This window comes from Phaseolus vulgaris, chromosome 7, assembly GCF_000499845.2.
Source record: "Phaseolus vulgaris cultivar G19833 chromosome 7, P. vulgaris v2.0, whole genome shotgun sequence".
NCBI lineage: Eukaryota > Viridiplantae > Streptophyta > Magnoliopsida > Fabales > Fabaceae > Phaseolus > Phaseolus vulgaris.
The window spans coordinates 6,142,788-6,158,029 of NC_023753.2; the positions used below are offsets into that span (position 1 = coordinate 6,142,788).

General features: G+C 31.2%; 1 protein-coding gene across 1 annotated transcript; it reads right to left on the reverse strand.

Moving 5' to 3' along the window:
- Positions 1-1,375: 1,375 nt before the first annotated feature.
- Positions 1,376-3,590, reverse strand: LOC137828858 (DNA-directed RNA polymerases II, IV and V subunit 6A-like). Its single transcript, XM_068635595.1, has 6 exons — positions 3,423-3,590; positions 3,093-3,126; positions 2,834-3,003; positions 2,703-2,754; positions 1,675-1,742; positions 1,376-1,598 (listed from the first exon to the last, which is right to left on the reverse strand). Exons 1-6 carry the CDS (start codon positions 3,455-3,457, stop codon positions 1,529-1,531), a joined length of 429 nt encoding a protein of 142 aa, XP_068491696.1. The 5' UTR covers positions 3,458-3,590; the 3' UTR covers positions 1,376-1,528.
- Between the last annotated feature and the right edge of the window lie 11,652 nt (positions 3,591-15,242).

Here is a 15,242-nt window from a genome sequence, read left to right on the forward strand (position 1 = left end):
TATGCATCCCATTTTTTTAAGGGTATTTTCGGTTTTTCCCCTATGATTGTATGGTGCAGGAAGCAATTGCCCCATTGTTATTTCTGATTCAGAGCATAGCTAATAATAACGGCTCAAAAGCCCAAGACACTGAAAAAAGCAAACTACATCAGGTGTTGGTTTCTAGCCCAATAACCTCAATACATCCTCATAGAGAGTACATGAGCTCCTCAATTTCATCACTTGCTTTCGCACTTGAAACTCCATACTTTCTCCCTACATCTTCATCTTTTTTTTTTAATTTCAATTTTACCTATATATGTTAGGATTTTTACGATATGTTAGAATTTTTATTTTGATGAAACTTGTAGTGATTTCTTCTTCATTATTTTTAAGTAGTATTCGTTGTTTGTAGTGATTAATGATTACTGGTGCTAACGTTGATAGTTAAAATAAATTTTGTTATGTTTTAACTAAACTGTTACTAAATCCAGAAACTATTACTAATCCAGGAATGAATTTTTTAATGAAAAAAATATATATTTCTGAATTATAATATTCTACAATCCAAAATGTTAAATAAAAAAAATAACATTTTCAGATTATAAAATCTAAAATATATTTTTTTAAATAAAATTTTCTTTTCGCTTTACATATGGTACCCGAAGAAGCTACGGATTTTTGTACTAAAAATTAATATTCCCTTTATCCTAAAATATTATTATTTGAGTCTTTAAGAAAAACATGTGAATTATAATATTCTACAATCCAAAATGTTAAATAAAAAAATAACATTTTCAGATTATAAAATCTAAAATATATTTTTTTAAATAAAATTTTCTTTTCGCTTTACATATGGTACCCGAAGAAGCTACGGAAGGGTTTTCGTACTAAAAATTAATATTCCCTTTATCCTAAAATATTATTATTTGAGTCTTTAAGAAAAACATGTGCACAAGTGTATCTCACTTATATAACACTTAATTAAGCTTAAATTCATTTTTTAATATTAAAATCATAATCTATTTTAATAAAATTTATTGAACATATTGTTTCACTGTTAGAACATTGTCTGACCACTCATAAATATTTAGTCTCATATTTTAAATGTCCAGTCCTTAACTTAAGAAAGATGTATCAAAGATTTCACATTACCTAGAAATAAAATAAAATTATAAAATATAAATGAGAGCAAACATGAGTTTTATAAACATGAAATTGAACTTTATCTTCATTGAACTTGATTGGAATGTGAGTTTTGTTGTCATTTATATTCTAGAAATTCATCTTATCTCTAGTATATGCAAGATCGATCTATCTATCTATATATCTATATATATATAATGTATAAGTTAAAACGAAAATTAGAACAAAGCTTAAAAGCATAAGCAGAAGGTGCCCAAAAACTAATACATCGTTATTAACAAGATTTTAAGGTGGGGAGTCAGATCAGTACCATCTATCAACCTTTACAAATCTAAGATAAAAGTTACGAGGACACAAAATCTAGTCTCTGTTACTCCTCCCCACGCCTCTGTCAGATCAACCATTAATCACCACCCACTTGCCTCTTCCATGAGTCTTCCACAATCAGTTCATCAACTCCCCAATCCTCGTAGCTGCAGAAATTGTGAAAAACAATAGTAAGTATGGCATAAAAGGAACTACCTAACTTGTATAATGGAGAGAATCTACCTTCCATCAGGCAAGTAACGCCGGATTGTAAAGGGTATTTTTCGCTCTCGGAGTTCTTTCATAGCAATCTGACATTGGGAGAACAAGATGTTACATGTTATATAGCAGAGTTAATAACAAAACATGTATAGTGCATGAATCAAACATTTGGGATAATTGGCACAAAAAGAAAAGAGTCAACGTGGCATATTGCTGGCAAGTAAATTGCTCAATATGTAAGCCCTAAAACAGACAATATTGGACAGGTTCTTATCAGTCTATAAAAATCAGAGACTATATATATAATCAACTTATTCCTAGAATGGTGCGCACAGTGCACTCTTCAGGAACCAAAGAACTTGAGAATCAAAAGACTTCACTGCCAAAGTACACTCTTGTCTAAAGGAGATTATGTAAATCCTAAATGAGCATATGACTGATTCAATATTTGAAGACTGAATCAGTCCATATAACTAGTTAGTTTAGGTTATAATGTAGGGCCTGAAGTGTAGATATTGTGCAGGTAGAGACTGAACAAATAATTAAACCAAATGTTAAAAAGAGTATGTCATTGTCAAACTAAATAACAAATCAATTTAAGTTATATCCAACACCCATAACTTTTTCATAAAGGGCGCAAGAGGCAAAGAAAGGCAAACTATAGTGGGGGAAAGTAATTTATTACAAGCAGATTAAAAAGTTATAAATATAACCTTCCAATGTAAATTGTTCTCCCCAGGTTAGGAATCTCTATTAAATATTAATTAAAAAGAATATAAAACAAGGACATAATTTATTCTGTTATTCATGCAGCACGTCGTGCAACTGCAGAGTTAGGTATAAACCAAATTTAAAAAACAACCCCTTCAATCAAGGAACCAGGAGATCACTAAAGTGGTTAAAGTGAAAGCTTCTTAAAGAAATATTTCTATATTTGAAAATTCAAAACTACATAACAAGTTTAGCAATGAAATAATCAGTGAGATCAAAAACAATAACTTCACCAACACAAGCTATCAAATTGCAAAGAGAACGAGAGGATCTATTACCTCAAGTGGATCAGTTTCCCCCTCCAATTCGACCATGACAGGAGCATTCATACTGCTCAACCATAAGAAAAGTAACAGGTTAGAAACAACTAATAAGTGGAATCTTAAGCTTACAAAGTCCTGAACCAAACCTGATTTGAAGAGCTCGGGTGCCCAGAATCCTAGCACGCTCATACTTAGTCATATATTTCGAGGTCTTTCGAGGGCGTTCCCCTTGTTGTTCCTCTTCCTTATCCTCAGTGTCAATAGGATCTCCAGTTAATTCTTCATTTTTGTTTTCCAAATCCTCCTCCGCACCTTCCTGCACATCAATCAACCACCAATCAATAATTCCATTAATTCATCCAACAACAGTAATACAAAACAAGGGCACAAGACAGAATTATTTACCTCAATCTCAGGCTCTGGTGGCTCATGCTCGTACCTGTATGAGCACACTTTAATCCATGAGAACTCATTCAATAAAAATACACAGGTTACTAAATAAACTCTAACTCTGCAATTGAAGCATGAAACATAATTTGTAGGCGGACTCTTGGAAGAAAAAGATTAATGCGATCATCAAACTCCGCAGATGAACATTTGAAAAGCTTTTTACAAAAAAACCACTAGAGTTTACCATAAACCCTACTTTCAATACACAAATTGAATTGGGAAAACCGTAGTTTTTCTGTGACTGTAAATGAGCGAGAGAGTAAAGTAGAGAGAAAGCGAGAGAACCCCATGTCCATGTCATCATAGTCTTCGTCAGCCATGGCGAGGAGCAGAGAACGGAAGATACCGTTTTCTCTAAGCTTAAACCTCTGGTGTCTGCTTAAAACCCTCACAGGAAGTCGCTGGTACCTAAAATTTCAACGATCAGTTACAATATGTAATAAAAGTTTTCACAAATATATATTCCTATCCTACCCTTATATTTATGTTATTAAGATATAACTATTTTCTCTTTTGGATATTTTTAATTTTAATATCAATTCCGTATTTTATCATCTTCATTTAAATTTACTTTTTTGAAATTTTATTTTCAATTTAAAAACCTCTATCTTTAAGTATACATTTATAATATTATTTTTAATATTTTAATAGTTATTAGTTTATATGTGTAATGTATACCCTAGTGGATTATAGTATTATTTTACTATCATGTTTTTAATATTTTATTACAATCAATTATATTTAATATTATTGTTGTTTTATTTATTTTAAAAGTGTCATAAATGTAATGTATAAATTTTATATTATAAATATTAGTCAACATTTTTATTACTATTTTAATATTAGTATGGAAATTAGTTTTCATATTTAAATATTTTTTAATATTAGTTGTATTGAAATATTTTTAATATTATTATACATAGTATAAATTTTAAAATAATTTGATTTGGAAATATAAAAAAAATGTAATCATTACCAAAAAGGTGAAAGATATTTAATCACTATACTAATTTATTGAGTTATATTTATAAATAGTTAATATAATGTTATCTTTTGCGTGTTAAAAATATTTAAAAGAAATATTTTCGAAACACAAAGTACACTACTCACAACACTAAAATTTAGTTTTTTTTCTATTTGATACCAGAAAAATCCAAAAATATTTTTTTTAATATTATGAATCCTAATCAATTATAATGATATTATTTCATAATCAAGATATTTTTTATTCATAAAAATGTCAATTATAGTGAAGGTTTTGAAATCAAATGTGAGCTAGGAGTAAATGTACTGGTGAGAGATTGATTCATGTACTTCCGCGCCTAAAATTAGTTATGATTATTTGTCATATTTTAGAATTAAATCAGAGTACTGTGTTTAGCCTTTACTTTATTTTTGTTTTCATTTTTTTTTCTATGGGTATTGTGTTTTTAACCATAATTCGTCTTTTTTTTTTAAATTATAGAGGAATAAAAAAATGTTTGGTAAGCTTTTATAATTAAAAGGATACTTTGATGTTAAAACATGCCAGATTTGTTTTGACGTTGGCATTAAAAAATTGGACTTGTTTTAGAAAGAAGCAATTCTTGGAATAGTGGTAAACGATTGTTTCTCTTTTAAAATGTTTTTTTTTTCTACACGCTATAAAAAATCTGCATATATGTTTAAAGTTATATATTTTTCTTTTGTATTTTACTGTGCTGTATATATATTATTATGGTATATTTGTATATATTATTACTTTGTTTTTTTAATATTATATACATAGTGTACGTGTAATTTCATGTATTGTTGTCTTTTTTCATGTTAATTTCATGTACGTGTAATATTATTTTGGAAAGTATTTTCTTAGCAGTGTTCATGCAGTATCTCTCCTTTTTCTGTTTTGAAAAAGTATTGCAATTTTGTGAGATACGTAGTATATACGTTCTCTTCTCATTCTCTGTGAATTAAGATACATTGTTGTGCCTTTCAATGTTCAATCACAAACTTCTTCTTCATTTTACTGTAATTAGATTTTTCTATTTAAATTTAACTCTCCATAAACACAAAATATATATATATATATATATTTCATTGACACGTCACTTCATCTTCATTTTACTGTAATTACATTGTGGAAATCAACCCAAAAAATATTTGTATTGTTGTTGCAGTTTTCCAATTGTTTAAGAAAAAAATAAAAAATGGTAATAAATTTTGTGAAGAGGACAACACATTTGGATTATGCCTTTAATCTATTTTGTTGTTCAAGAGTTATTGCTTTATATTTTTTCATTGCTTTTTCGTCCACAATGAATACACTAGTTCATAAATGTAAAATAAATGTGGCTATTTTACATTTACAATTGCGACTATAGAACTGTATTTGATCAGCACGCATTCGTAAATCAGAAAGATACAAATGCGGCCATAGAACCGCATTTGTAAATTAGATTTACAAATGCGGTTATTTAAAATAATCACATTTGTATCTTCTTCTGAATGCGGGTTTAGGGTTTAGGGGTTTAAGATTTACGAATGCGGCTCTAGTAATAACCGCATTCGTAAATCACATTTACAAATGCGGCTTTGGTAATAGCCGCATTTGTAAATTTTATTTTTTGATTTACAAATACGGCTTTGGTAAATAACCGCATTTGTAAATAGTTTTTTTTTTTTTAAAGTGCAATTTGTATTGTCCCTAAACCATATAAATTAACCTGCATAATGATCATACCCAGCCAGACAAATACAGAAATATAGATATAAATTTGAGAGCATCAAAATGTACATTTACAAGTAATCAAATTACATATAATAAAACCACTATTGATTACCTATGCTAGAGTTATAAAAATTTATGAAATATGTGGACCAAGATTCTCTAACATATGAAATGCCTTCCGAATTCATTGGTGTTTCTTCTGTGAATAACTACATTGCAAAATATAGTTGACATAAATTAGTTTTTAGATATATATATGTTCAAGAATATAAAAATGATTTAACATATAGTACCTCTTTCCAACCAGTTTTAACACCTAGTCTTATAATGGTAATCATCCATTGCATAATGTAATAGCCACACTCATAGCTTCCTGGTTGTTTATTACACTATAATTCAATAAAAAGTAATATGTTAGTATATTGATAAACAATGATAATAGAGAAAGAAAAAAATTACAAACCTTTATTCTTTTTCCAGTTCAAATTATTTGAACTGGATCGACCTTTTAGGATGTTATATCCACGGCATGAACTGGTTAATACAAAAAACCTCGTTAGTAGATGGTTAATTAGTAACATATACAAAGTTAAGTTTATAATGTACTTACGTATCAATGATATCCTTAAATTTTGTGAGAATCTTCTTGTGTAGGGAACAGAACCACACAATAGTCTTATCAACCATTGATAAGACAAGTAACTGTCAATGATGCCTATATCATCCATGAAAAGAGTTAGTAAATATTTAAAACATGAAATAATAATAATTGATGACATATAATTAAACTTACTCATTAATATAAGGGCATAAATAAATTTGTTTTCCCTCTTTTTCCAAGGTGTTAGTGATGTATGCTTGAGTCTCAGATGAGTTTGGTCCAACGGGATTAGTATATGCAGGATCTAAGAATCCATACATATTTTCCTTCCCCTTAGTGATACAGACTCTATGCAAAAACCTACAAGTTTTTAGTTAAAGATTAATCAATAATAATTTAACATAAAGTAAATTGAATAATAGGTAAGGATACTTACATCATAAAAAATTGAATTATACTTATATTGAGCTCCTGATTCCCAAATATAAATTCTGATAAATCTGTGTTGTACATCAACAGTGGCAGTTCAGTGTTTATTTTAAAAAATGTATCATCCCACGGAACTGGAAAAGGTTCATTGCCAATCTGACTAGCAATGAGACGTAAGGAAGCTATAGGATCGTCAACTGGAACCTCACGCTTCTTTTCCGGACTTGGTGGCCGAAAAGGTTTCTACAAGATAAACAACATTTGTATTAAATTATATGTAATATATAAATATAAATAAAAAATAATATAATGAAATGAAATTATTACATGAGGTTTGGACATAGATCGAATGAGCTCTCTGGGCCAGGCAACGAATGTCTGAAATGCATCGGCCATAGTGGTTACCTCATCTGAAGGTAGTGGAACACGAGCATCAGGAAATCGTATTTTTTCAACTGTTACCTTCGCCACATCAGGGGAGAGAGGAACGTTATGTAAGGTGGTGGCGTTTTGATAGACTTTTCCAAGGGCCACCACCCGAGGAAGTTTGCCGCCCACTACCAGTAGCTCACAATCCTCCGTCTGCCCATTGATATCATCCCCTGATGTTGGAGGAGCCGCACAACTCCCCTTTGTACCAGAATTTTGAACTGTACTCTTTTCATCCATGGACTTCGTGTAAAATATACAATTATTCACTTCGTACGCTGTACATGAGATGACGTCAAACTTCAATCCAACAGCCAACCAGGTCAAGGTCTCTAATGCCGTTGAATCCTTGAACACCTCGTCTTTAAACCAAGGCATGAAAGTTCTATTATGTTTCATCAAGACCCATTTCTCTGCTTGTCTTGGGTTATTTGCCTTCACAATGGCTTTATGAGCTTCTATGTAAGGTACAACTTCATCTGTGTTATTCAATATGTACAAATGTGCTTGCAAGACTTCTGATCGAGATTTGCTTACAATATTCACACCACGTAAACATTTACTTGTAGAACGCCTGTGGTGCCATGAATTAGCTGGAACACCTATTGGATTTGCTTTTGTCATGTACTCTGAACAAAATTCAATACTTTCTTCAGCTATGTACCTTTCAATCATTGAAGCCTCTGGACGATAATGATTTTTCACATAACCTTTCAAAATTTTCATATACCGCTCAACAGGATACATCCATCTTAAGTACACTGGTCCACACAATCTAACCTCTCTTACCAGATGCACCACTAGATGAACCATGATGTCAAAAAAAGACGGAGGAAAAAACATCTCCAATTCACACAAGATAACAACAATTTCATTTTGAAGTTCATCTAGTTTTGAGGGATCAATGACTTTACAATAGATGGAAGAGAAGAATGAGCACAAACGGGTTATGGTATGCCTAACATTTTTTGGTAAGATCCCACGGATAGCTACCGGAAACAACTGTTGCATCAAGATGTGACAATCATGAGACTTCAACCCAATTAACTTCAAATCTTGCATTAACACTAGGTTCTTCACATTTGAGGAATGTCCTTGTGGCACTTTCACACCTTTTAGACATTGACAAAAAGTAATTTTTTCATCTTTTGACATTGTGTAACAGGATTGGGGCAAATATGTACGCTTACCCATTTCTATGGGTGCCAACTCGCCGCGTATGTTCATCTCAATCAAATTTAAACGAGCATTTAGACCATCCTTCGTCTTCCCGTTAATGTTAAGAAGTGTACCAATTAAGCTATCACACACATTCTTCTCAATATGCATTACATTTATACAATGTCTGACTTCTAACCTCGACCAGTACAGAAGATCAAAGAAGATTGATTTCTTCTTCCAAATATTTGTCACAGATGACTTTTTTTTTTACTTACCGAAGGTGTGGTCTATGTTATTTACCTTTTCGTAAACCTCAACATCGGTTAATGGAGTTGGTGGACCACTACCCTCTTGGTGTCCATTAAAGGCTTTTTTCAACCTCTGGTAAGGATGATGGCTTCTAAGAAACCTCTGATGCCGAAGATATACTGTTTTCCTTCCATGTTTCAATTGTTGAGAAGCAGTGTCTTCTTCGCATATTGGACACGCTTTGTGACCCTTAACACTATAACCTGATAAGTTACCATATGCCGGAAAGTCATTGATGGTGCAAAATAACATGGCATGAAGCTTGAAAGTTTCATTAGCAAACCCGTCAAATACTTCAACACCCTGGTCCCACATTAACTTCAAATCTTCAATTAGGGGACTTAGATAAACATCAATATCATCCCTGGTTGTTTCGGACCGGATATCATCATAGACAACATCATGTATTTTCGCTTCATGCACAATCCAGGAGGTAAGTTGTAAATAACTAGTAATACAGGCCATGAACTGTGATTTGTACTCATATTACCAAACGAATTCATTCCGTCTGTAGCTAAACCAAGTCGGATATTTCTTGATTCTTTACCAAACTCTGGAAATTCATCATCAAATTTCTTCCACTAAATAGAATCAACTGGATGTCGGTACATGCCATCGCATTTCCTCTCATCTGCATGTTATCTAAGATTCTTAGCATCGTCTGGGTTTGCAAACAAACGCTTCATCCTTGGAATGATGGGAAGATACCACATAACCTTCATTGGGGGTCCATGCTTTTCCATCTCATCAATAGAATCATCATCTTTTTGTTTCAACTTATAACGTGATAACCCACACCTCGGACAACTTTTCAACAATTCAAAATCTTTCCGGTATAATATACAATCATTAGGACATGCATGTATCTTTTTGTACTCCATACCCATTGGACAAAGAATCTTTTTGGCCTCGTAATTACGATTAGGTAGAGTATTTCCCTTTGGAAGCATATCCTTCAATAGCTGGAGCAATTTTGTGAAGCTTTTATCAGTCCATCCGTTTATTGCCTTCAAATTCATCAATCTTAACACCGCCGACAACCGTGTGAAGTTAGTTGATCCAAGATACAAAGGAGTCTCTGCATCTCTTGACATACTTCCATATTCATGCGCTTTTGCAAAACACTCAATTCCCACATCACGAATCATGTCCTCCAATCGATCATCATCTCCATCATCGTGTACTGCTTCATCCATGGTAGAACCCACATATTCTTCAGTTACGGAAACACGTGGTAAATTTAATAATTCACCATGCCATGTCCAAGTTGTATAAGATCGAAGAAACCCATCACATAGCAGGTGTTCCCTCATGATATTCACATCTAGTATCCTTCCATTCAAACAGTTAACGCACGGACACCTGATCTTTGCTCCATCATGACCACTAATAATCGCGTTACGTTGCGCAAATTGTATAAATTCTTCTACTCCCCTTTCGTAATCATCACTTATACGAACAACATTAATCCAACCTCGATCCATTATATATTCTGGAATAGTTAGGATTTTCTAATAATTAGTATTCTATCTCACACATTTTCCGAGGGTCGAACACCCCCGGACTCAATCCAAACACGATAATTCTATTCTAAAAGTAACAACTAACATAACATAAAACTTTTATTAAAACGTAATTAACAACTAACTAAATATATAATATAAATTTAAGAAAATACAAATTATATAATACAAATTGATATATAATAATATATAAATTATAATACACAAAAATATAAATTCAAAATATTAAATAAAAATTCAAAAAAATTTAAATAGAACACCAACCTTTCCGTGAACCAAGGTTGCTGGTGATCGGAGTGGCAGAGGCACGCGACAACGGCGGCGGAAGCCGAAGCGGTGGCGGAGCAACGACAGACCAGCGAAGACCAAATATGAAGGAGCAATTCCAATGGATGTTGTAACCTAAAATGTCAATGCGCCAACAAAAACTAGCAAGGGACGAAAATGTCAATGCCAACGAAAACTAGTAAGGAATGAAAATGCCAATGAAAAGATTCGCGAAACTTACAATGGTGAAAAGGAACGAAAATGCAGAGAAGACGCGAGCGCAAGAACAGTGAAAACGAAGGCCAGAGCGGAGAAGAAAGTGAAAGTGTGAAACTAGAGTGGCGCGCTTCAAATTTTTAGGGTAATTTGATTTACAAATGCGATTCTAGAGTAAAATCGCATTTGTAAATATAACCGCATTTGTAGATCATTGGCATTGATTTACAAATGCGGTTTTACTCTAGAACCGCATTTGTAAATCAAATTAATTTCAAAAATGTCACCGCGTTTTTAAAAAATACATTTAAGCGCAAACCCGCACTTAATAAGGAGTATTCTTTTAATTTTTTTGCACTAGTGATAATTTTATAGTGAACCTCTCACTCATTTAAGTGCATATTTCCACTCATTTATAAAATTGCAATATAATATTTCCTTGTTGATAGATGCAATAGAATAATATATATATATATATATATATATATATATATATATATATATATATATATATATCAAATTCCAGCAAAACAATCACTGTGATGAGAAACATTATAATGATGGTTGGTAGAAAGTGAATATAGGAATGAGGTGGGACATATAAAAATGAATTATGCTGTAAACAAAATTTTACAACTTAGAGTAAAAAAAGCAAGGAAAATGAAGCAGCAAAGACAAAGTCCAATAAAGTCAATAAACAGAGTAATATTTAATAAAGTAATAAATATAATAATTAATTTTTAATAATTATTTAATAATTAATTTATTAAAATAATAAATTTTGTCAATATAATAATTTATTTATTATTTTGTCTTTTAGTTTCTAACTTATCAATTCATTGATGTTTTTTTCCCTTTAATGCTATTAAAAAAACAAATTTAAAAATATTAATATTTAATATTTAAAATCCAAAGTTTTATTTAAAAGTGAAGTCATCACTATACACGGAAAGAAGAATAAATTTTTTCGAGTCCAATAGCTATCAAAATTCAGCAAGACTTTAGTGTCGGCTATACACAACAAAAAAATTATGTGTCCACATATCCAAGACTAAGCTCACACTTTATTCTAATTTCATTGTTCCCCTACCTAAGTCCTCATTTTATTTCTAATTTTATTGTCTCCCTATCCGCGACTAAGCCTACACTTTATTTCTAATTTCATTATCCATTTCTTCACAGTTAAGCCTACACTTGAGTGAATAAATAATATAAATTATAATTTTGTGTGAGCAACTTATAGACTAGGTCGACGCAAAACCTATTGTGACGCTTATGTGACTGTCTAGCCAACGGCAATTGTGTCCCACACACCCGCCAATTTTTTGCGTCGAGGATATTAGCTTCCAAAGTTTGGTGAACGCAAAGTTCACGCTAATTACATTTTTGTGTCCACTATTTATAACTAGTGTCTACTTTTGACCCATTCTAATAAGCATATTTTTTGTAGTGGAACTCAATATATTATTTTATTGAAAAGGATTAATATGAAGCTCAACCCTCTCAATCAAATGATAGATTGTTAATCATTCATGTCCCTCTAGTTCAAAAACATGTTAGACAACTAGTGAACTAAGTTCCATAAGTTGTTAAAGATTATAATGTAGACCAAGTTGTTAAGGAGGAACAATAAGTCAACATTGGACAACATGTTGAACAACCAGGTGAACTACATGTTCCTCATAAAGGTAATGAGACAACATTAAGAACATCTATTGAAATAAAATTTTTGACAATTCCTAATGATTTTGAAATGTATTTACAAAAATCATATAACATTGGAGTTAAAAATGATCTCATAACTTTTTCGCAAGCCATGAGTTCTAAGGAGACATATTTGTGGTATAATGTTATGAAAGATGAGATATGATTTATGGCATCTAACCAAGTATTGGATCTTGTTGAGTTGCCTAATAATGTAAAATTAATTGGATGTAGATGAGTCTTTAAAACTAAGAAAGACTCACAAGATAACATTGAGAGAAATAAGACAAAACTTGATGTCAAAGGGTTCACTTAGAGAAAATAAACTATACAAAGAAATTTTATCTTGTGTGTAAGTAAGGATGACAATGACAAAGGATGAATGCATGTTTAACAATCTCATCCCCATTACCAAAGTAAAAATTCATCCATATCCTCGTACCCTTACATGATGGATATAAATTTTTTTGTTTCATCCTCATCACCAACAGGGAACAAACATACACATATTAGTGTTCGTACTCGTCCCTTATTATTTCAAATATTAAATATTTTTTATAAAAAAAATCCAAAATAAAAGTAAACATGATATTATCAAGTATTCAATGTCAAAAGAATATACATTTTCTCTTCTCCAATATCAAATATTTAAAAAGAAATTATAATTGTATAAATATCAAATGAGAGTATCAAATAATTATAGAAACGAGTAAAAATGATCAAATGTATAACCTAGAAATAAGTTACAAAACTAAGAATGAAAGAAAAGTTAATATATGTTTTTTAGGTTACAAAATAAACTAGAGACGTTTTAGTAATTTAAAACGAGGGCGGGAATGAGAACAGGGCGAATATGTACATACATATCCTTATCTCCATAATCAGTTTAAAAAGTTGGGTGTTACTCATATCCATACCAATACCAGACAATGCGCGGATTCACCATCAAAATCAAGACGTGTTTGTATAATATCTACAAAGGCAAGTTCATTTGACATCCCTATGTGTAAGAAATATTATTGTTTTTTATTAAGAAAGATTTATTCCCAAATTTGTATTATTTTCAAGGTTCTAGGGAAGAATGGAGATATTTGGACAAAATAAAAATATACAAAGCTAAAAAGAGAAAGTTGGAATGCATCAACACTCACCAAAGCTGCCCAAATTCGCAAAAATCCAAGATGTCACTAGTGGATCTCGCTTGAGCGAGATAGTGCCAGTAACGTTGGACCTTTTTATGTTTTATTCGCCCAAGCAAGCATTAGCGACCAAACGAGAAATCACTTAAGCCCAAGAAAATTAGGTTAAATAGGAGGCTTGAGGCACAACCCTAGTATGCAAGATTGAGAGGAAAGCACCATTGAGTGACTTGTAACACAATTGGGAGAATAGAAGGTGTGGGAAACATTAAAGGATGTTGCCATCAAGGAGAAACATCATGGATCTTCTTTTCATGTCATCCTTGCGTGTAATAATCATCATGAGTGGCTAATTCTACCATTTGGGATTGTGAGTAATCTGTTCAAACTCTTATGTATTAAGGTGATATCTAAATATAATGTTTTGTTCTTAATTGATTATTGGTATTATTGTTTTCCTTCTAATTCTTGATCTAGAATCTTAAATTTGATTTGAAAGTATTTTTAGGGTTCTGACCTAATCAATAATACTTAACTTATTTGAGTGTTATGAATAGACTTGAAATGTTAATTGTTATCAACATCTGAACTGAATACTAAGTTGTTTTTATAAATATGCGAGAAATCGATATTTAGGAAACATCTTTAAAACTTTAAATGCGAGAAATCGATATAAATAAATTTTATACGAACATCAATATCAATCAAAGGACATAATGTTACCATACTAATCAAAATACAAAAGATTTGAAGCAACAAATTCTTTCCATGTTTTCTGATTAATCATTGCCAACACAACAACTTTCAACACACTTGTGGATTCGATATCCGTCCTTTAGGATACATTATTACTTCTGACAACGTAGTGCACTTGCCGTAAAAAGTCATCATTTACATGAAACAACTAGAAGAATTTTTTTTTATAGTAATGGAGATCATTTAGTTTGCAAGCTTAATAAATTCGTATCTGGATTAAAATAAACTCTCGTGGTGGTATTTAAAATATCATAGTTATATCTTAAATTGATTTTTGAAGAAAAACATAATGAATCAATGTATATAAAGGTTAGTAGGAGTAGAATTTGTTTTCTTATTTTAGACGTGGTTGACATCTTTGCTTGCTATAAATGATAAGGGTATGTCATATGAGGAAAAATAGTTTCTCTCAAAGAGTTTTAATACTAAGGTTATATGTCATAGGCATTAAGATCCATATAGAAATAAATAATTTGTCTTAAGAGACCTATATTAAAAAAGTTTGAGGTTTAACATTCAATATTGTTCACCAAGTGTGGCTCTCATTGTGATGGGTGATAAATTTGAATTGAGTTAGTGCTCAACAAATGGCTTAGAGTAAGATCACATAAAAAAAATATATTTAATATGTGTCAACTTTTGAGTGTTTAAAGTTGTTCTAAACTTAATATTGCATTTGCACTTGGAGTTTTGGAAAGATATGCTTATGTATAAATACATTTATGATTGACTACTATAATTCAGAATTTATTTATTGATTGGACTAATACTAAGTTATCTACATTTAGTTATATTTTTATGCTAGTTTGTGGAGTTGTATCTTGGAGTAGTAAAAAACAAAAAATTGATTGTTACTTTCACTTT

Bases quoted from the DNA above. Each gene is read 5' to 3' on its own strand.
- LOC137828858 (XM_068635595.1), bottom strand. From the start codon at position 3,457: ATGGCTGACGAAGACTATGATGACATGGACATGGG. The intron at 3,004-3,092 runs GTAAATAATTCT...ATTGATGTGCAG, and splicing joins CACCAGAGCCTGAGATTGAG to GAAGGTGCGGAGGAGGATTT. The intron at 1,743-2,702 runs GTAATAGATCCT...TCCCAATGTCAG, and splicing joins GGGAAACTGATCCACTTGAG to ATTGCTATGAAAGAACTCCG.